The 24,391-nt window shown below is 29.3% G+C and overlaps 5 protein-coding genes across 5 annotated transcripts; 4 read left to right on the forward strand and 1 right to left on the reverse strand.

The window, feature by feature from the left end:
• Nucleotides 1-3,375: 3,375 nt before the first annotated feature.
• Nucleotides 3,376-5,295, forward strand: TBLA0G00100 (uncharacterized protein; the record flags this gene model as incomplete). The annotated part of the gene is made up of 1 exon (XM_004181433.1): nucleotides 3,376-5,295. The coding sequence occupies one exon, from the start codon at nucleotides 3,376-3,378 to the stop codon at nucleotides 5,293-5,295; it is 1,920 nt and encodes a 639-aa protein (XP_004181481.1).
• A 1,442-nt stretch (nucleotides 5,296-6,737) lies between these two features.
• Nucleotides 6,738-11,147, forward strand: LRG1 (GTPase-activating protein LRG1; the record flags this gene model as incomplete). The annotated part of the gene is made up of 1 exon (XM_004181434.1): nucleotides 6,738-11,147. The coding sequence occupies one exon, from the start codon at nucleotides 6,738-6,740 to the stop codon at nucleotides 11,145-11,147; it is 4,410 nt and encodes a 1,469-aa protein (XP_004181482.1).
• Nucleotides 11,148-13,364: 2,217 nt separating this feature from the next.
• Nucleotides 13,365-14,948, reverse strand: ZWF1 (glucose-6-phosphate dehydrogenase; the record flags this gene model as incomplete). Its single annotated transcript, XM_004181435.1, has 1 exon — nucleotides 13,365-14,948. The coding sequence occupies one exon, from the start codon at nucleotides 14,946-14,948 to the stop codon at nucleotides 13,365-13,367; it is 1,584 nt and encodes a 527-aa protein (XP_004181483.1).
• A 2,271-nt stretch (nucleotides 14,949-17,219) lies between these two features.
• Nucleotides 17,220-19,520, forward strand: TBLA0G00140 (globin; the record flags this gene model as incomplete). The annotated part of the gene is made up of 1 exon (XM_004181436.1): nucleotides 17,220-19,520. The coding sequence occupies one exon, from the start codon at nucleotides 17,220-17,222 to the stop codon at nucleotides 19,518-19,520; it is 2,301 nt and encodes a 766-aa protein (XP_004181484.1).
• Nucleotides 19,521-20,701: 1,181 nt separating this feature from the next.
• TBLA0G00150 (uncharacterized protein) lies at nucleotides 20,702-24,208 on the forward strand (the record flags this gene model as incomplete). Its single annotated transcript, XM_004181437.1, has 1 exon — nucleotides 20,702-24,208. One exon carries the CDS (start codon nucleotides 20,702-20,704, stop codon nucleotides 24,206-24,208), a length of 3,507 nt encoding a protein of 1,168 aa, XP_004181485.1.
• Between the last annotated feature and the right edge of the window lie 183 nt (nucleotides 24,209-24,391).

A 24,391-nucleotide genomic window follows, 5' to 3' on the forward strand; every position in this document is an offset into this window, starting at 1 on the left:
ATCGACATCTAACATTCGTAGTTCGTATACGTTTTCTAATGTTAAAATATAAGCAATTCTTCTACATAATGTATGCTTTTACACTTTTACTATGCTGTTGTTTATTGGTTGAATCTTATTATCCGTTTATCTTACTTTAACCGCCTTTCATGAATTCATGAATTCTGCTTCAATTTGTGATTTCAAAAGGATGTAACTTTTATCAGGTGTGTACCTACCTAAATCAAATAGAATGTACGACTTCGTGAAAATTTTAACTAACTCAATAATGTATAAAAGATTACCTTTACTGTTGATTTATTTTATGGTATGTTATTTTATATTTTATATTTTAAAAAAATACGATTAAAATTTACACTTTATTGACAAATGAGTACCAAATCTAATAATACTTCTCCTACTTCTATTAACCTTGCTTTTTACCCTAACATATCTATACCTTCTGTCCATAGTATAACTCCATATTTATGGAATAATTCTGATTAATAAGTAGTTATAATTTATCGGAGGTATAAGCTGTATTAATATTAGAGTCCGACATTATTTAGAGAATAATTCTTGTTGTTAATAGTGGTCTTATATTATAGAAACCTCCTACTCTTCTGTTATTCTTAAACCAGTAATTATTACTTGTTTACGTTAAAAGCCTGATATCTTTACTAGCATTTATTTTCAGCAGTCCTCCCATAGCTCAATAGTTTGTATAAAGTTCTACGAGGTTATAAAATCAGGTTCTATTTATATCCCGAGAAACACGGGTTATATTAAGCCAGTATTAGGCACGTAATAGTGTGACGCTCAATAGACTTGATTCTGAGCTAATTTTCTTTCTTACCTGATTTCTAAATTTATTCTTAACTTATTTAATTTACTATTTGTCTATTCAATAATAGCATTTAGATATTATTATGCTCATATAAATAATGAGAATGTAGAACAAAATAACTGGTGCTAATGGCACTGTAACAGAAAATTGGATTAGTAAATATAGTTTCAGTTTAGTGGAAGACATTTATCGCCACTAATATATGGTTTTTTGTAGTTAGTGATGTGCATACGAACCATAAATATAGTTGGATGATTAGCTTCTTCTACAACTTAAAGTTTATATAATTATATGTACAAGTATGTAAAGAAATATACCTTCAACATATGATCAACTTATAATTCAGCCCAAATGTTAGATCAAGATTGCAACAAGTAATTTTATCTCAAAATTGTAAATATCCTTTGTAAATATTCATTATTAGAATATTATACCTTTTCGATTTATTATACCATTTTGATATTAAAATTTGAAGATTACTTAGAATTTGAATCACAAATATATACTATGGGATTAATATAAAATAGCTACAATTGGCTATATAATAGAACACAAACCTATCTTTGATGATAGTTAATTGTACAAACTACAAATAATCATGTCACACTACTGAATCTAATATCAGGTAGTCCCTTCCATTATTTCTGGCCACAATCTGTGATCTAGAATATACTCATATAAAATTCCCCTAGTATCACATACTAATCTAGTTAACATATGGAATATACTATTGTAAATAAAATAATTGATCTAACTTTTCAGAAACTATACGTAACTCAAAATATTAACAGAGTATTCATCAACTAATAGTAGTGTCAAGCACAGTAAGATACCATAAAATAAAGCATTTAATTAACTTAAATTAGAAATACAGGCAAAAGGATACTAATTCACTATTAAGTATTGAATCAAAAGTAATTTGAGAGGTAATAGCATGTGAATTCGGTATAGTTTATTGGTTAAAAAGCTATTTAGTTTGAAAGTATTGATTTATAATGTCTTTACTTTTTAATATCTGGTAAAAATGTCTTAATAAGCACCTGGAAAATTAACTTGATATAAGAGGTTTATGTATTATATAGACTATATTTACTTTATATTTTTTTTTCTAATATTGAATAAAATTATCAAAATATAAGCTAAACTAACCGGACTACAAAATATTGTGTTACAAATCACTACAGTAAATTAGCTAAAAATCAATATTAATATAGTTGTCTCTATTTTTCAAGTATGTACCAAAAGAATAATACATTTGGAATATATGAACATCAGATAGTAATATTGCAACCCTTAGTTTGAAGAAATACGATGAAAACTTATGAAAAAAATTTCCCCAACAATTTTTAATAAGGCAAAAATGTTCCAACAATGTAATATTTCAATGTCACTTTACAACCGATCTCCAACCTTTTCTACAATTTAATGCCGATATAAATAAGGTATTGTTGATAGCAAAGCCTCCTTAAAAAGATAGAATTCTAATAATCTAGCACTGTACTCAACTATACAGGCGGAAAGAATACCATAATTAAACTTTTGTCCTTAAAAAAGTTACAGATCTATTGAGAATTATATTTGCCTTAGTTGAAAGGGACAACACTCTAAGTGATTTACGTATCATCTAACTAAATAAAGATATGCTTCAATTCTGTAAAGTAAATATTGAAAAGATATAGGTAAATATTAATAGTTCATGTTAATGAAAATGTTTATGTAATAAAGAGAAAAATATATAAGTTATTGACAATGTACTAGATATGTGAATTTTTATTTCCCTTTTAGTAAACGAGGCGCTTCATTTTCTGAGGGTGTTCATTAAAGAAAGCTTCCCACAATGCCGAATAAAGTATTTTTCCGATTTAGCCTACCAATGAAAATCAAAAGAAAAAGAACATCTATGATCATCACATTCCCGTAATATTACATATTGCCATTCATGTAAATTGTTAAGCTAAATTTGTAACAAAACAATAGCTTATCAGGTTCTAATTCCTCCCATTGATTGTTAGGAAATGCTGGGAATGTTCCTATTATATGAGCTGTAGTGTGAAACATTTCTTGATTCACACAATGACAACTATTCTCCTCTGTGAAATAACAGCCTTAATGAAAAGGCAAAGGAAAAATAGAACTAAACAGGAGTAATGGTTGCTAAATTCGTAAAAATATTGTACATTTGATAGTGTTTTCTACCAGGAGAGATTTACATGATGTAATCTAGCAAATGGGTATTATGAGCTTTTTCAATAACATATCCTGATCTTTAGTATAGAAAAGAAGACTCCTTTTTGCAATTAGTAGAAAAAATGATCAGCTCATCGCAAAAAAAACTTTCTTAAATGCAGCAGGTGGAGGAGCTTTGCATTATAATCTTGCTATGTCTTTTATTTATTCATATATATATACTTATGTATATAAAAATTATAAGAATTGTATTTGTCTTCTTCACAAAAGGGGATAAAATTAAACATATTTCCAATAAACAATTAAAAAGATATTTGCAATAACTCCATATTTTTTTTAAAAATTGATACAGTCGTTTTACAATGAATTTATCACCAAATCATGCTAAAAATACCCTATTCAAACAGAATAAGAAACCACTATGCAGTCTTCTAAGCTGCATTCCCAAAAAACTTCAGCAATATTTATTGATCTTTTCAATTATATTTCTTTATCTATTTCATACCACAATTTCAAATCTATTTTTCAAGTTAATAAATTTTCTAATCAATTTATTTTTACCAGTTATACTTTTATTCTCTAAATTTAATATATTTTCAAATTCAAAAACTCAATTTAAAAATATTGATTTATCGTTTTATTTAAGATATAAAAATATGGATACATCTTATTTTGAAAGATCAGCAATTTCCAAGAAAATTCTTAACAATAATTATAACAGATTTGATTTGCAAAGTTATATCCCATATTCAAATATATCTGAAAGCTCACATACTGATAATATTGATGACCTACAACTACAAATTTATGACAATTTTATTTATTATTCCAAACATTTTCATCATATAAAAAGCTCAATAAAAGATATTAAAGAAGAATTATTATCCTTCGAAGAAACGCAAAATCATCATGATATAAAATTTTCGAAGAATGATTGGAAAAAAACTTCAACTTCCAGCATTTGGTTGAAAGAAGAGCAATGCTATTTAACAGTCAGTAGACTAACATATCTAGGCACCAATGGGGATTCCAATTCCAATACAATTATCATTCATTCGCAACTGTTTGATAAGAACTGGAAAGAATTAAAGGATAAACGAATTCCAAAATCTAACTCGACTCTACCTGAAGATTTAGATTATCAATTGAAACAAATTGAAAATAATTTCACACATGAAAATTGTCATTTATTTTCAACTTTAACAGGATTATTTAGAAGTTGTACAAAGGAAAATCACAGAATAAATAAAGAAATTGCAAATTTAAAACAAAAATTGTTGGATGAATATTATGTCATTTATCCAATCACTTATACTATTCCATATACCAAGACAAATATAAATTCAGAAGATATAAAGCTAATACTAAAGCAAGATAATGATGGTAAAGAAGAACCTATTATTATCTTTAATGTAAATACGAATAATGGTGAAAATTCAAATACTCAAAATGACGTATATTCATTTTCTCCACATCGTAAATCTTCCAATATAATTCAATTTAATTACCCAGGATCTACTTTATTAAATGAAAATTGGACACCTTTTTTCACTAAAGAAGATTTAGATAATAATAAAAAAATAGAAACAGAATCACAAAACTCAATACATTTCATAACTGGTTTTTTCCCATTACAAATTTTAAAATGTTCATTAGATGATGGTACTTGTTTTAAAGAATTTGAAACCAAATCTAATAAAAATGATAACACATTTAAGATGATACAAAGTGGAACCCAATTTGTTCCCTTCCCGGAACCAATTCCAACTTTGTACAGCTCTAACATATGGCTAGGATTCCCTGAATATCAATTACAAGAATGTGGATGTGGTTCACAATTTGTTCGTCCAATGATGACTTTAATGATAGAAACAAATGGAACTTATTATCTGGAATTAATTTCAGACACATTAGATTTCAAAACCCCCGTGTTAAGCGGGAAGGGGATTGGGATGGATTGTTCCGGTAATAATAAAATGAGCCCAGATTCCATTGCCAGTTGGGAGCTCATTGGCCAAGATCCTAAGACAAAGCTCCTGGAAGATTACTTAGTTCTAACATACACAGAAGCAGACTCGCGGTCTAGTATGATCGTATTGAAAGGACTCTTAAACTATATTTTAAACATGTATCAAACTCTACCTATAACAGAAGATAAAGAATCTGTCATTGTGGAGCACCATGTTAACCGTTTTACTACAGCCTTAGGTTATCTATTCATGGGTTTCAACAGCTACTGTCAAGAATATGGACAAAATCATAAAGCTAATAGATTTAGTTAATTAAATCACGTCATATATTGAGCATGACTTCTTTGCTCATCCAATAAACTCTAAACCTTATTATCATTCTACCTATATACCAAAATAACTTCATATTAAACTATACATAATAATTTCTCAATTGACTTCGTTTTGTAACACCAAATATACTCACAGACTGTCTTCTTTCCTAACTCGGTAATTATCAATCTGGAAAAAAATAAATTGCCTTTTCCTATTTCGGACGAGTAATATAATAAATTCTCCATATCCGAATCAGGCTAGATAGCAATTAATCTTGGAATTATATTTCCTTTTTCATCGAATATCTTCATTTTTGAATTTTAGGTAGTGAGGCAATGTTAGGGTTATATTTCCATTTGAGGTAAACGAAGCACCGGGTCTGGAATAACCCTTGTTCACGTGGGGAATAGCCCTAATGTTGTTATGGACGACATTTTTGGCATTTGGATATTTTTTCACTTGGGACGTTTTTCATTAACAATGCAAAGCGAGAGTATAATTTAGTAAAAAAATAAAAAAACAAACATTAAATAAGGTTCTGGATCTCAGGGATACGCCTTAAAAGACACGTATCTTGGCAAGTGCAAAGCTGGACTATTGTGCTATCTCAAGAACTCATTCTAGTAGTTTTCTCCCAATTTCTGTGGAGTGAGCGAGCGTACGTGTGTTATAGTCTGAAAGTTACGAGTTTATCAAATTTCCAACCAAGTGGAATAGAGACCAGTGATCCTAGCTGAAACTAATATTTAAATTGAAGAGCTACAAAAATCATACAATTTCAGTGCTACTAGAACTCAGGCATAAGTTTTTTGTCCTTTTTTCTTTCTGCTCGAGCTTTCATTTACATTCCAATCGCTGATTGCGCTTAATTCTTTAATATTTTTTTAGTGATATAGACTCAGCACTCGTTTCTCTTCCAAGTTTCATAGGTGTAATCTTATTAATACTTTCTTTTTCCTGTTTTTTTCTTTTAAAGAGTCTCATTCATTGTATCATTATTATAATTACTTTTTTATCATCAGTTTATTCAATTCCTTGCCAAACTAGTTCATTCCCATTTGCTAATTATCTATTATTATTATTATTATTATTATTATTATTATTATTATTATTATTATTTTGCTCTAATTTACTTTTTTTATTTTTTAAGTTCATTTTATTTGCTTCATTTTTTATTTGTTTTACTCAAGATTTCATTTTAATCCACGATTCATTTACATTTTACATTACCATCTTTTTGTCATTATTCATATATATTTATATTTATTTCCTTTGTTCTGACACCTTTTTATCCCAGAATCTTATCAAACAACATTTTAAGCAAGATATTCAAAAGTTTAAATCTTCTATATCTATTAAAAATCTACTTCTAAATTTGTCCATTAATTTGCTGCTTTTTTTTTCCTGTTTCTTATCCAATTACCTATTAATCCAAGAGTATGATCCAAATGTCTCATCAAAATCAAAATCTCCATCCGTATTATACTCAGGCGCATTCAAAAATATTAAATAACAACAGCAATAACAAAAACAATAGCAATAACAATAATAATACTGCTAGCACTACTATTACTACTACTACTACTACTATTACCACTATTAATAACAGCACTAGTGAGATAATAATGAACAGTAAAATCCCTAAAATTCTAGACTCAAATGGTTCAGTTGAACCGATTACTAATAGCAACCTAAATAATAATTCAAAAAATCCATTTAATAATACTCAAAATATTAATCCTAATATATTACCGAATAATAACAATTTTAATGATCGAAAAGGACAATATTCTATTCCAAATCAAATAAATCCGACAAATCCAAATTCTTATCCAGTTTATTCAACACATCAAAGATTGCAACCAAATATTCAAAATTATTCAAATTATCCTAATAATATGGTTGGTAATAAAAATAATAATGTTCATTCAATGAACCATTTTCCTAATACAAATAATCAATCTAATAATACTCTTGAATTCAATTTGAAAAGTAATCCCAAGAAAAATGCAAAAAACTCTTTGAATAGAATTGTTCCAAATGGTGATCGAATTATACCGAATGCTCATGTTCATCACCCACATCCAAATATTCCTCGATCGAATAATATAAATTATTATAATACTATCCATAATAATAACATGAATAACAATAATAATATTCCTCATGGACAAGTAAATCATAATCAAACTTCAAATAATTATAAATTAAATACAACAACTAATTCGAATAAAACGCATCATAATAATATTCATAATAGGCTGCCTTTGAATAATTCAAAAACATTTTTAAATAATAATAATACTAGTAACACTAACATTAACATTGGTAACAATAATAAGTCAACTAAATATACAAATAACACTTCCTTCCATACGGTTCCTTCAATAAAATTATCTGAAAACAATCTACCAATACAGCAGAAACCTCATATTAAAAACCAAAAAAACAATGTGCATGTTAAACCTCTATTAAATACTCCAAAAAAGATTAATAGTCCAACTATAACAATAACTGATGAATCAAAAATATCACATATGAGCAGATCACCTAAATTCAATACAAATCAAGAAAAGGATAAAGATATATCCAAAAGTAATACCGATGATAATACCCCGAAAATTAACAGTAATGAATTGGTTTCAAAATCACAAATGAAAGTATGTGCAAAATGTAATCTACCAATTGATTCTAAAAATAAAGATAAATCAAGAGGAAGCGTGTTAAAAGCTTTAGGCAATTATTATCATGAACATTGTTTTTCATGTCATGATTGTTCAACCTGGCTAAAGAAAAAATATTTCCCCTACAAAGATCCAATGACAGATAAAACAATTTTGCTTTGCCAATATCATTATTTTTATCGTCATAACTTATTATGTTATGTTTGTGATAAACCATTACGTGGGTTGTATTACACGGCCTTCGATAGAAGATATGATGAAGAGCATTTTTCATGTACGATCTGTAAGAAGCCTTGTGGTATAAAAAAATGTTTTATTTACGATGATAAATTATATTGTAAATATCATTTCTTAAAATATTTCTCTAAGCGTTGTAAAGGTTGTGATTTCCCAATATCTGATCAATATATTGAATTTCCAAAGGGTAAAGATATTCATTGTTGGCATCCAGAATGTTATGGGATACAAAAATACTGGCATGTTACCTTATCTGCTGAAAATTTGTCTATTCCAGCATTTAAATATGGTAAATTTGATTCTAAAACGTTGGAGCACTCTAATACAGCTTTGTCAGATGAAGAAAATACTGATTTGGATGCAAATACTACTTTTGATCCGAGAAAAATGAAGTCCACACAACAACAAGTCGTTAAGAGATCAGCTTCTCAAACAGCAGCTCAATTGGAACAAAGCCGTGATGAAATGCAGAAAAATATAAAATTGTTTACTTCAATATTAAGTAAGACTTGGTCTGTAATGTATCGCTTCGAAGAAGAAACCGCGTCCACAATTACAGATATGTTTCAATACTTGACTATTATCGATCAAATAAAAGGTATCGAAGCCACAGCTTTATTTGTTTTAAAAATAGAATGCTTATTTAAGGCACTTGAACCATTTGATGCATTTAATGGGACTCTGAAGAAAATTAAAACAAATGAAGAATTGAAATTAGAGGAATCTAATAATTATTCAAGTGTGGATAATGTTCATTATAGATGTAGTAAATTACCAAAAAAAATATCAACTAAAATAATGGTTTATTTACAATTGTTAAGAAAATTAAATATTGATTTCGATAAAAATAAAATGGAATTGACTGGGTTTATGTCTGTGATTACTAGTGTCGCTCATTTCCTAAAATTATTAACGAGGTATGGTATATTTGGTGCACTTCTGAAGAATAAAAGTATTGGTTCAAATACTCCATTATTATTATTCCTTCGAGAAGTAGAAAAAAATGAAATATACAAATCGAATCCATTTAATTACATTAAAGTTTCCATTAAATCAACAGATGGATGTTCTAAATGTACAGAGTATATCCAAGAAGAATGTATTCAGTATGGAGAAAATAGATGGCATCTACATTGCTTTCAATGCCACTCTTGTGGAAGTGTTATTGATAAAAGTGATTTAGGAGAAGCAACTTTCAACAATAAATTAAAAAAAGTCTTATGCTCTAAATGTTCTATTAATGACCCTGAATCTTTACCTGGGTTTAAGTACGTCTCCAACTTAGGTCAATTAGTTTACTTACTAAAGATTGCCTTAGTGAAGTCTAAAACTGTCATGGAATTACAAATGAAGAATAGAGTGAACTCTACATATCCAAACCAAATGCGTGAGGCGATCTCTATGCATCAAACATATATTAGAACATTAAATGATATCAAGAGATTAAAATCCCAAAGAGAAAGTATCCCAATGGCTCACGATAAACAACAAGCAAGAAAATCGGTGGTACTTGAAACGACAGAAACTAATATTGTTCAAGAAGATTCTAATTTAACAGAACAGAAATTAATTATTGAAACTGATGCTATGCTTCAGCCACCTTCTGCAAATGAAAATGTTTTTGGGAACTCTAAGTCATTAACCTTGGATGATATCTCAAGAATTGTTGCAGCAGAGCAAGCCCGGGAATTAAGGCCTAATGCTTTTGCTCACTTTAAGAAATTAAAAGACGATAATGATGATGATGGTGAGCCAGCACAGAGAAGAAGTGGTATTTACTATGCAGAAAAGAATGAAGCAGATATGAATCTATTAAGATTAATCAGTATTGCTTTATTAAAGCAAGATTTAAAATCATCATTTAACGAAGTTGATATTAATGAATATATTGGCACATGTTCAAATCATAATGAAAAGCCTGCCCATTCTGGAAATTTCTGGTCCAAAATGAGAGTCGCAATGAACATTGAATCGAAAAAACCTGAGCCTAAAAAAATGTTTGGTTCTCCTTTAAATGTAGTATGTTCAAAATGGGGTATTGATTCTGATTTAGGTATAGGCCCTTCTAAAATTAGAATTCCTGTTATTATCCATGAATTGATATCTTGCATGAGACAAAAGGATATGTCGGTTGAAGGTGTGTTTAGAAAGAATGGTAATATTCGTAAATTAAGGGAAATCACAGAATTAATTGATAGTTATCCAGATGATATTCCTGATCTCTCGACTAGTAACGCTATCCAACTTTCAGCTTTATTAAAGAAATTTTTGAGGGATTTACCAGATCCAATTATGACTAAAATTCTATATAACATTTGGATTAGTATTGCAAAGTTAGAAGATTCGGCAGAAAAACAAAGATTGTTAGCATTAGCATATACGATTTTACCAACATATAATAGAAATGTTCTCGAAGTAATTTTTTCTTTTCTTTTTTGGACTGCTTCATTTTCGCATTTTGAAAATAAAATGGGTTCTAAGATGGATATACATAACCTTTCTACTGTAATGGCACCTAATATTCTTTATTTCTCTAATGAACGAAATATTTCTGGTACTACGCTAACAAATGAAAGTAGCCATCCATCTAGTACTAATACTTCCTCAAATTTAACTAATGGCAAAATAAGAGAGCCAGATCAGCGATTTGCAGAAGCTGGGGGTGAAAATTATTTCTTAGGGATTGAGATTATCGATTCACTAATTACACACCATGAAGATATGTCAATTATTCCTAAATTTTTAACTACATTACTAGAAGAAGTCAAATTGAAAAAAATTGAAACTTTCGAAGATATTGAAGAATTCATTAAGACTAAAATAATGAATACTGCAATTAATTATAATGAATTTGAGATTAAAAATCAACTTAAAATGGTTAATTCTGGTTCAATTGTAACACAAAATAAAATGGAAAATAATAACTAGGTATCTTTATATCGATAAACGTTTTACTATTTTTTCCATTCAAATAATTTTTATAATTTAGACATATATATATAGCATGTATTATGCTTAGATAGGACAATATAATAAATTTGCATACACATATCAATTTGTTTTTATGAATTTTTGATTTTTTGAAATAATTTTTATGTTTTGTTTTAAATTTTTCTTTGAAAAAAGAAATTTATCATTTAATTAACAGAAATATTTAAAATTTGTAATATTTATAAAGACACCCCAAGTAGAACTCTTACCGCATTACTTAAAAAATTGGGCTTTTTACTATAATCATCAATTTCATTCAAACATTTCTTAACTATTAAGGGTACAAGAAAAATTTTCTAAATTTATCGTATTCCCTTACAATATACACTCATACTATTCAAACCTCACTTAAACCAAGTCCTTTTATACTTGAAAAAATTGCATTTTAAGCCATAATGGTAGTATTTATTATAGCCCAATAATAAATAATTTCACAAGAATTATTTACCTATAAAAATAAACTTTATTGGAAATTTGTTCAAGACCCATAATCATGTATAAAAGGTTATTTTGTGAACATAATTAATATGAATTTATAAAAAATGTCACAGGATTAATACTAAGCAATTTTAAAAGAAGCTATCCCATTCATTCGTACACGAGCCCTAAATGAATGAGATAATGCTTCCATACTTTAAATATTATTGTATTTACATTACATAATCTGTGTACAACAACTAGGATATTATTTCAATTATGAAGTTATATGCACTACGTGTGCTTCTAACCAGCATTTATCCGATGCATTATTATACTTGAATATCCCAATTAACCATCTTTATTCCATTATATATTTCCACAGAATACATATCTCATCCTGTGTACCCCTAATTTATCTTATAAATATATCTACTGTATCTATATTGCTGTTGTGTCTATGTAAGAAATTTTTCCTTGTAACTATTCACTAATATATATTCTCTAACCTCTAACTTATTACCCCAAACAACTACAATTAGTACCAATGAAGATTTATAAAAGTAATTAACATAAATGATAATTACTACGAATATATCCTTATTATATTTGGCATTATACTGTTTACTTATTTTTATTAATCACAAGAGGGACAAAATATTGATAAACTCATCATCAGCCATTAAGTTTACAAGATAAACTCAACAAAACTTAAGGAAGCTTTATGACAGTATTTATTAAATTTCTATTGGAATCTAATATTAAAATTTATTACTGAATAGTGTTCTTAGTTTTTATTATTTTTTTACAGGACCAGAGGAAATATTCAAGCACAAAACAATACCCTACCATCTTCATCACTTAAAAATCTTAATAAATTTTAGAATCCTAAATATATAAGAGTAATATTTGATAAATGAACAAATTTTAGACCTATACTTTATAAAAATTTGAATGTACCAGTAAATAAATACATTTTTTTATTAGTAATTCTCGAGTTTTAAATATGTAGAACAAATAGTCACCGACATAAAACAGTTTTGGTAATATAATACAAGGTTAATAATTGTGCAATAAATAATTTTAGGGTTAATTCATTTTTTAAAAACAACAAAATTAAAAAGATAATCATATTTGTGAAGGTAAATTTACTATGGGTTGTTAAAATCTAATAATTAAAATCACGACCCTGCTCAAAAATAATATTTTTTTAGTAGTGGGTAATAGGTAACAAAATTAAGATGAACTTTTAATTATTTAAATTTTAAATTAAAATCCTTTCATCTAGTTATTTACTTTAAAAGCGTAGCCCTTGTATGCTGAACCAACGTTTCTTAAGAATAACTTCCAATCTCTAGGCCCATTCAACTGATTTTTATTCCATAATTTCAAAAGATATTTGAATGGGGTACAAAAAGATACAGTATTGTTTTTAGAGTGAATCAATAATTGAGACAAAATACTTGGCCCAAACCACATACTCTATATATACCTTAAAAGGTCTGTGATATTTTGGAATTTGACCGCATTTTTAAGAAGCCATAGTCAGAATATTTAAGCAGTAATCTTTCTAAAAAAAAAGTAATCTTGTGAAATACGTAGCATATATGAAGATATATAGAATTTAAAATAGAAGTCATGTTAAAACAAAAAAATCTTGAATCATAAGTTATGTAGAGAGTAATCAATCAAACTTTTGGCAAAGAAAGATGATTAGAGTTTTGGTGTCACAAACCTTCAGTTGCTATCATTTTCATCAATTCCTGTCATTGGAGTTGGTACTGGAGCAGGACACTTTACTTCATCATCTGGTCTTGTTACAGGCCAGTTATAAGAACCCTTTGTATGGAAAACAAAATCATGGTTTTCTAAATAAGCCCTTAAACCTGCTGGACCTCTTGAACCATAAGGATAAATTTCAGGTTGTGGGGCATTTGGTCCTTCTAAATACTCTAACAAAGGCGTGAATAACCCCCAACTTACATCTAATTCATCATCTCTTACGAAATGAGAATGATCACCCAATAGAGCATCTCTAATTAAAACTTCATAAGCTTCAGGGATCCAGAAATCTTTGAATCTATTTGAGTAAGTTAAATCTAAATCTGTCAATTGCATATCATTTGACAAACCTGGCTTCTTGGCATTGAATTTCATATAAACTGCTGCATCTGGTTGTACTCTAATGACTAATTCGTTTCTTTCTACATCTGAGAAGATTCCTGAAGGAACAGGTTTATATTGTATTCTAATTTCTACTTTCCCTTCATTTAAGGCCTTACCAGCTCTCATAATAATTGGGACACCATCCCATCTTTCATTTCTAATTTTAAAAGTTAAAGCAGCATAAGTGATACATTTAGAACCCTTTGGAACAGTTTCATCATCTAAATAAGAAGGCTTATCTGTACCATCGGTTGATTTACCATACTGACCAATTAAGATATCTTTTTGATTAATAGTGGCTAATTCCTTTAAGATTTTAACTTTTTCATCTCTTACAGCTTCAGGATCGAAAGAAATTGGTCTTTCCATGGTTAATAGAGTTAATATTTGTAAAAGATGGTTTTGCATGACATCTCTAATGATACCAATGGAATCGAAATAACCACCTCTACCTTCTGTACCAAAAGGTTCTTTGAAAGAAATTTGAATACTTTGAATATTTTCTTTATTCCAAGAAGCATTTAAGAAAGTGTTCGAGAATCTTAATTGTAAGATATTTTTAACCAACTCTTTACCCAGATAATGATCTATTCTATATAACTCTCTTTCATTGAATAAAGGAGCCAAATTTTTTTGTAATTCTCTTGCAGATTCCAAATCTTTACCAAAAGGTTTTTCGACAATGATTCTATTAATACCATGTGGATCATAAATCAAATGCTTAATATTTTTAGCCACAGTCAAGAAAACATCAGGTGGTAAAGCCAAATAAAACAATTGATTCAAATTGTTTAAATTTCTTTTAATTTTAAAAGTATCAATTTCTTCTTTTAATTGTAAGAAGCCTTCCTCTGTATCATATGGACCAGAAACATATTTTACCAATTGGAAAAAATCATTAACTATGTTTGGATTCCTTGCCAAGGATTCCTTAGTAATATTCAAATGAGGCTCAATGTTTGCTCTTAACTTAGCATCAGTCAGTTTAGATCTTGCGTACCCAATAATTTTGGTGGTAGAACTTAAGTAACCTTCTCTAAATAGACCGAATAAAGCAGGGAAGGTCTTTTTCTTGGCTAAATCCCCAGATGCACCAAATATGACAATGACAGTATTTTCTTTAAATTCAACAGGTTTCGTAGAGTTGTAAGCCATGTTTTGTTTCTTGAAAAGTGGAGGAATAAAAGTTGTGAATTGAAATAGTTTTTTTTTTCTTAATAAGCGAACGTAAATCGAAAGTTAAGAATTATGAAGTATCTTTGTTATTAGTTACTTGTTATTATATATCCCTAATATTAGATAAATTTTATATAGGGCTGAAGACAAATGAAGTTTAAACCAACAGTACGTGAATAGAATTGTGAGCCAAAAAGGTAAATTTCAAGAAATTCTACGAAGTTGCAACCACAATTATTATGTGGAATTTGAACAACTGAATCTAAATTACAAATTATGAAGAATTAAAATTATTAGAAAGTTGTATTTGTAAGAAAATTAACATGAATAAAAACAAATTAAAAAATAGTGGAAATGATGACTAAACAAATTAGGAGAAACGGCAAATAAAGGGAATTGTAACGACACCCGGAAAACGGATCGAGGTACGAGCATTTCTGTGATTTTTCATTTCTTAATGTCTGAAATTTCAAACACGGAATGGACGAAAAGAAGAAAAAAAAAGGTGGTGAAAATAGTAGTGAAAATGGTAAAAAAGGAGAACAGAAATGCAATTTGAACGTTCAATCTTGGAGTAGTTCAACAAGACAATAGGCCAATGAAAGGACAAATATAAGAATAAATAAGTAAACTAAGACGTGAATATAGTAAACCTGCAATGTGGCCTCTGGGTAAGATTATTGTAGAATACAATTTCGTGTACACGGGATGACATAGAGATCTTTCAATAGAGGCTGGAGAATGCTGTTCATAAGCTTTTAAAGATACACATGCCTGCCAAGTTATTAGCAATTTAAGATACAATTACCATCACACGGTGATGCATTAAAAAATGATGTGATGCTATGGCAATAGTAATAGCAACAAGCAAGGTCATGTGAATTATAAAGAAAATATGAATTAGTGGCACCATTAGCCACAACACGTGATATTCAATGACAAACATTTCGGCCGAGAAACGTTTAGATCGGCCGACATCGACCGAACATTACATACGAGAATGTTTAACAATGGAAAAATTGGGCAATGAATATTTTGTCAATGAATATTGAACAATTTAACATACCTCTTTCCAACATACCTAGTAATGGTTGTAGTAACTTTAATTTAAACTTTTCCAGATTTCCAGATTATTTTTTATTCCTGGAACTCTCAAATCCACATGCAAATTCACACGATTTTACATACAAAAGATGCATTATCACGTGAACTTTTCCATACATCATCTTCACGTGACTGACGTAATGATTTTTTTTGTTCCGTGTTATGTTTTTCCGTTTCTCAGATGAGGTCGCATGGTGGCGATTTCCTTCTGTATCGGGAAATCTCGGTAGGGAAAAACCGAGGCAGTTTCCCCAGAAGATTATCCGGTATTTCTCCGTAGATTCTATCCCGGATTAAATACCCCAATCGGCTGAGATTTCCCAGATAGGCCCGTAGCTTGCCCCCTGCGAGCTTGTCTCCAGACGCACCACTTCCAGTCTGCATGATTTTTTCCGTCCTAAAATCGGCCCAGAAATGATTACTAATCGGTCATTCCTGGATTTTAATTTACACGGTAGGCTTTTTTCTTCTGGGCTTTATATCATTCCTCGGCCATTAGATGACGTAAACTTTTTTGCCAATATAAGGTTTTATTTTTTTATAAGTTTTTCCTAATATTGACTAAGTCATCGTTCCTAAAAAGACACTCATGGTTAAGATTGGTGTGATTTTGAAACCTTCACAAAACTTTGGAAATATATCATGGTTCAATATTCTTCTTTGCATAGGTGCTTTCCTATTTTTTTCTCCTTTATATTGCCTATTTGAACTCCTGTTGTTTCATCTGGTACTGGATTTTTAATCATATCAATATTTTTTTAGTCTCCTAGGCCCTTTCTCAAACTCCGACTAGGGTGATTTCTTTGATTTATTTATATATATATTTTTTTTTATTTTTAATTTTAATTTTATTTTTCTCCATCACTCTTAATTAACTTAAAATTAGTTAAAAGATATTTTTCATTGTTGGTCGTTCAAATTTTATTTAAGCATATCTTTGATATATCTGGAGTCTTGAGACTAAGAAATTTAAAATATCTGAGATAGCTGAGACTAAAAAGATAAACTGGACTTTTTATCTAAAATATTATAGACCTACACATCCTCTATTTGATCAAATAACTTAAAAAAAATAAAAATAATAATAAAAAAAGAGAATATTACATCGCATCATCAGACTTCCGTCTCGTCTAGCGTACCTGCCATATGACCGATTCATTAAGTAACGTTTATTGTCCCTTAGATATTTCCCAAATAGCATTTGTTGAAGATTCTTCGGACTCTTCTGATTATAACAATGATATCGATAATGATAATAATAATGAAGAGGAAGTTGACATGATAAATAAACTAAATCAAATGAACATTAATAATCATCTCATAAATTATAATAACAATAACTATACTAATAACAACAACAATAATAATAACAGTAATTTCACCATATTAAGAAATAATTCTAATCCGAATGTTGTGACAAATTATAATTATAGTTATTTATCCAAAAGAAATACACAATATAATAATAACATCCATACAAACCTATTAGGTAAGACTTTACAAAAAACTTCTTTTCAAAGACCAAAAAATTCTTCATATCAAAGATCAAATTCAAGTGATACCAGTAGTTTTCATTCTATAAGTTCAAATTCAAATTCAAATTCTTTACCTTTCGAAAACAATCATACAAAAGGTTATGTTACCAAGAGAAGACCCTCCAATGTTTTTGATATTCAATCAAAGAAAAATCCATCATTAAAGCCTGACTTAAACCATTCAAGTTCATTCGATTGCTTAGATTTAGATTCTTCACCAACAAATTCAAAAAATAATAAACATTTATCAAATCAAAATCATTATAATTATTTGAATACTAATGATTGGAAAAATTTCGATTTATCATCAGATCCTTCAAATTTTTTAAATGATAATTTTAATGCCCGCCAACATTTATTATCTTCTTTAAAAAATTCGAATTCGAATTCGAATTCAAATCAAAATTCAATAACAGCATCTTTAAGTTCAAATTCAATTTCCGTTTCAATTAATAACTCAATAATTTCAAATTCAAATTCTATATCATACCCTACAAATACAAATGATGGTCAAATTCATAAAATAAAAAGTACAGAACAATCTTCTATGCAAGATTCTATTCTATCAAAAGGAAATAATACAACTTCATTTTCAGGTACCAAGATTCCCAATTCTCAAGAGCTAGAACATTTTACTTCACTTAAATCTTCTTCGTTTGACCATGAAAAATTGAATTCCAAGAAAATTGTTATTAAAAATTTGATCTCTACGGCTGTTAATAATGATAATATTAATGAAACAACTAATGAAATAATCAATGAAATCACTAATAACAGTATCCCTAACAGCATCCCTTCAAAAAGTATTACTTCAAGATCAGAAATAACTGATATAACGACTTCTTTTGATGGAATAAGATATAAAATAGTACTACAATTAAACCCAAGGGAAATTCAACTACTTCGCGATTCTTGGGCTTTAATGTTAAGCGAAGAAACTCCACCAAATACATTTTCTTATTATTATCATAAACTGATCGGTGACCCAAAGAGAAATGCCCGGAGATCAACTTTACAAAATAAATCAGATGATGAAGAATTAATGACAAATAATGTTCCTAGATCGAATAATAAGTTAGATTCTAACGATCCACTTTCAAATGTCCCAATTAAAAGAGGCCCTACTTTCACCACAGGATCATTATTTTGCCATCAATTCTATGAAAATCTTGTTGCTATGGATCCTGAATTAGAACAATTATTTCCCACATTAAAACATCAATCTTCCGCATTTGCAGGCGTCTTGAATAATGCTATGTTAAATTTAGAAAATTTAGAATCTATGGAAGGTTATCTAAGTAATTTAGGGAAGAGACATTCTAGAATCTTTGGTATTGAAACCCCCTATTTCGAACTCTTGGGTGTGGCTTTTTTAAAGACTTTACAGGATCGTGTTGGATCCTTATACACATTTGAATTGGAAAGAACTTGGTCAAGACTTTATTCATATCTTGCTAATTCTATTTTACAATTTGGAATTGATCCAGTTTTGAAGATTGATACAAAAAATCAAAATGTAGAATTTCCAATTCCAGATCCGGAACAAAATACAAAGACAACAATCTCTAGTTATTCTGATAAAGATCAATTAAATTTTTATAAAAACAAAATAATTAGATTAAAAGAAGAAACTTCACATCCTTCAATAACCAAGACGAAATCAGAACCAATAAATGAACCCAATATAACTATTAAATCATCTTCGTGGGATAATGAGATGAATAGAACCAAAGAAACACAACTGAAGAATGGGAAAAATATACTTGATTCAAATTCTTTAAATGATTCTAATAAAAATAGAAACATTAAGCAATTAAATCAAAATACGTCTGGATTGAATTCAACCACAGCTTTAGCACAGCCAAACCTTCAAAATAAAAAAGATTCGAAAAAACTATGTATCATAATGTGAAACCCACCACTAATACTTAGACAATATAAACATTTGCTACTATTCTATTCCACATTCGAAACAATTATTATTAGCTATTACTTCAAACTTGCATCCTTTATTATTATTATTTTCCCCTATATTTATGACCCTTCTACAATCACCTTAATTTTTGCATTTACATATTAATATTTCTTTATAAAAATAAATTTCATTATATAAAATTAAATATAGTCATGCTTCTAAAAAAGTATGATATCAACTAATTTTTAATTACACTTCCTATCAACATTTTATCACATTTTATCACATTTTATATATAAATATATATATATTATTTAATATCCACTTCTTAACTAATATATAAGAAATATTATATATCTTACAGAATTTTAATTACTGTCCAAGTTGACGCGTTTGGAAATAGGCTCTTTTAATTCTTAAGTCCGCGGAATTAAGTTAATCGTACGCGTAAAAATTTGTACGAAACAGGATATTTTGGATAAAAAATCCACGACGCGTCACGAAAATGCATCCGCAATTAGGCTCTCATAGGAATGAAATATCGAGAAGTTAATCTAAAGAATATTGAACAACTCATAACCACGATCTCATAACTACTATTTGGGTTCTTCACCAATAGATCCGAAATCACAAATCGTGGTCAACCCAATAAGGTATAATAATTAACGTGAACTGCTACCAGTCAGTGCGAGGTTTTTTACTAGTCATTGGCAACAACTTTATTGAAGTTTATCAATCCTTATACTTTTCGCTTAGAATACTCATTGTTCTACTATTCTAAGTGTATCGTCTATTTTTTAACTTTCAACGTAATATTCCTTAGAAATAGATATATTGAAATCTTTAGTTTCTATTGTGATAGTTGCTTTTCAAATATTTAACCCAACGAACAAAAGTTTCATACATTTTCTATATCGAATAACACCTCGAACTACGGACATTTATTACAGTTGTAAAGTATATACAAACATTAATTACCAAGAAAAATAGATACCCCATCGCATCGTAGATTCTAAAAAAAATATTGAAAAAAAAAAATATTATTGGACAGTATCGTTGAATATATATAATATTCCATTAAATTTGTTTTGTTTCCAGATTTTTTATTCATTTGGTTTTTTTTTGCTTCTGAATATACCTCGATAATTGCTTGTACCTATCATAAGAATATTTGAACGATGGCTGAGGAAAATTCGTTTCTGGACTCATCCTTCTATACTTCAGATACATTAAGTACAGTAGATCATGCAAGAAATTTTAGAAATTCACTGATCTTAGAAGAACTATCTCAAAGAGATTTGACCGCTGCATTTAATGATGAAAAAGATACCATTCAAACTCAAACAAATTTAAAACTTGCTCATACTAATAAGGACGGTGAAAATAATTCTCCATCTCAAACAACTCTAAGAGAACCAAATACTACAAAAACAATCCAAATATCGTCATCTCCTTCTTTAAGTGCCCTAAGCAACCTTTTAAACGAAAAGTCTAAGATTGCTGATCAAAAAATGAGAAATAGTATGCTATTAGATACCTCCATTATTGAAGAAGATGAAGATGTTGAAGATGGCTATAGTAAAGAATTTTTAAATCTACCTGCATATGAAGAAGTACAAGTAGATAATTTTGGTTCAAACATCTATAGAAATAGTAGCAAAAATAATTCAACATCTCCAAATCTTTTGGACATTGACGGCCTTCATAAAATTCAAGTTCCCATACCATCTTCAAATTTCCCAATAGCAAGCCTTGAACAACCCGATTTCCTTACAACTCCTAGAGTGGAGCCTCCGAAAGCTGCTGTTATTGCTAGGATTCATTCACCTAGTAAACTGTTTTCGAATAACTTACTCTCTAACAATAACAATAACCAACCTTCATTTGAATCAGAACTGTATTTGAACCCTTTAAGCAGATCTCATTCACCTGTCGCAGTTCCAATAACTACTGCACCTATTGGTAATGCAACTGCTATCTCCTCATACTCGTCTTCTCCAAACAGGTACCTAGATTTGAAACTTTCTTCTAAATCTTCTTCAGCCACTCCAAGTCAGTGTGATAACTCAAATATTTATAATAATCAAGGCAGTAGTAATATTAATTATAGTTCTGAAGAACGTTCAACTTCAACTGATTCTAACCAGCAATTGAATAGACATTTGAACTCACCAATTCCAACACCAGCTACAACACCCTTAAAAGTTTCAGATTCAAAGAAAACACCCAACAAAAATAGAACAAGAAATGGGAGTATTTCCACAACCTCAACTTTGAATACAACACCTTCCTCTTCAAGGAAAAAGAAAGGTCTTTTTTCATTTTTGAAGAAAAAGCCATCCCAAAATGACATTCCAACTGTAAGCCATAATCAAAAACAACAATACAATTCCAATCATTCTTTACCCACATCTTCAACATTTTCAGTTTCACAAACTTCATTAAACTCTAATACGTCTACCCCAGAAAAACTACAGAAAAAATCGCACAGCAGCAATAGCATATTTAGTTCTTTCAGGAGAAACAGGGAGTCCTCAAATGACTCAAGTCAAGCAAAGAGAATATATCATTCTAACCACCAAAATCAACAACAATCTCATAATAACGCTAAGAAAAATAACGCTAAGAAAAATAATGACGAAACTATTGCTTCTAATAATACAAGTGCTGCAAATAGCATAATAAGCAGCACACATATAACTAGATCTCGAACAGCTTCAAACGCAAATGTAAATACAATTCCCAAAATTTCTTCTGCAAAGACTAACTCAACTAGCAATAGCCCATATGTTAATAATGTTATTCCTCTTTCTTCCTCATCTTCATCCTCACCTATTAAAAGGGACGGCACTTCAAATCGGAGAAACATTACACCATTAGCCTTTGATTTAGCAATGAAGAAAAATCAATCATTCGATGAAGATAATGATACTGACAACCAGATATCTTTTAAAACTACCTCCTCAGATGTTGAAGTAAATACAGTTCCTATCACATATCATCCAAACATTCCCGAATTAATAATTGAAGGAAGTACCACTAATAATAAAAAAGCAAAATCTTATGACCAGTTAATTAATTCTCCCAGTGATCAGCATAATATAATTGCGACTAAAAATACCAATAGGAGTACATCACAAAGTAAGGGATTATTTGAACGTCCCCTTGGTCAGCAAAACGCTCAATCATTTAAGAACGTATCGATCACTGATGATGATTTTTTCCAAAAACCTCAAAATCCCTTTCAACCAAGAGCTGATTATGGTGAATCTTTATTCCCTAAAACATTAGACGAACAAGAAGTTGAATCAATTATCTCCTTAGAAAGAACAAGATCCATTAAAAGTAATAATAGAAATTCCATTGCTTCCTATAGAAAATCAAGTGATAATTACTCACTTAAAAATCAAAATGAAGGCATGATTGTAACTGAGCCTACTTCAATTGTCCTTTCCACGCCTGACTTGACTAAATCTCCAGCCAGCAGCATTTTGAAAAGTGGAAAGTTCGAAAATGCAGATACTTCATCAAATTTCTCCGGAATGAATGAAAGTACTGGATCTTTATTTACTGGTGAAGCTCAATTTTCTCAACCTTCTCAAAGAAATAATATTTCAAATTTGCAAGATATCAGTACTAATGTTGAAAGCAACTTTTCTTTTACATCAAGTGATGAGCAGGTTCAAGGCTTAAACTTACATTCTGAACCATTAGGCTTAGAAGCTGATACAGAATTGATGTCTGATATTATGGAGTTTGCAGACCTAATTGACTTTGGTGATTCCATGAATTTTGGTGACACCGTTGATTTTGCTGAGTCTTTGAATTTTACTTTAGATCCCGTTGATAACTCAAAAATTAATATTGTATTAGAGGAACCTGTGACGAGAGAACCTCACTCTTCCAAAAATAATTCTACAATGAACGAAGCTCAACATATAAAAAAGAGCCAAACGATTGATTCTAATTATTGGGATAAGTCTAGCAAAATGGATAGCAATAAGCAAGAATCAAGTAATGATGCCAACGCTTCAAAAGTGTCAATATCTACTACTTCTTATAAAGATATTTCAGATACAGAACAACCTCCACCAAATTACTTTTATGAATACCCAGATAGCAATAATATTAATTCTACTGAAGAAGTAAATCACAATCCTTTTTCGTATGATCCAATCCAAGAACCATTTCAAACTTTCCCTAGTCAATCATCTGATAACGCTAAAACTCAATTGAAACCAAATATAATTTCTGACGTTGAAAATGACACAGAGAATAATGATGTAGAAAGCCTTCAACAAAATAATGCATACTTCCCAGAAACACAAATTAGTAGGCCGATTTCTATGTCTTTCAAGGGCTTACGAGCACCAACGTATAATACTTCAAATACTCCTTCTATGATAAATTCCGTCCATGCTGACAAACAAGATCAAAAAATTAATCCTACAAGTGATTCTAAAATGAAAGCCATTAATGAAAAACATAAAGTTAAAGTTGATTTTTCTCAAAATGTAATTTTATTCGAAACATATAGTCAGTTTGAATATGACCGTAAACCTGAAGTTGCTACTTGTAATTTACTGACTCCTCAATTGGCTCAATTAATTAAATCAGAGCTAAATGAATTAAAAAGTGAAATGGAGGTTCATATAGATTCTAGATGCTATACCCATTTTTATTAAAGACAATTATCAATTTAATAACTAATATAACAAAAATCCTTTTCTGCATTAACGTATAACATTATTTTAAATGGAGAAATATATATAATACACAATTTATGGTTATCCTCTATAAATTAGTTCGCGGATAACTTGAATTCACTTATATAAATTTTAGTCATATTTAAAAATATATCTCAAAAT

This window comes from Henningerozyma blattae, chromosome 7 (assembly GCF_000315915.1).
Source record: "Henningerozyma blattae CBS 6284 chromosome 7, complete genome".
Classification (NCBI taxonomy): domain Eukaryota; kingdom Fungi; phylum Ascomycota; class Saccharomycetes; order Saccharomycetales; family Saccharomycetaceae; genus Henningerozyma; species Henningerozyma blattae.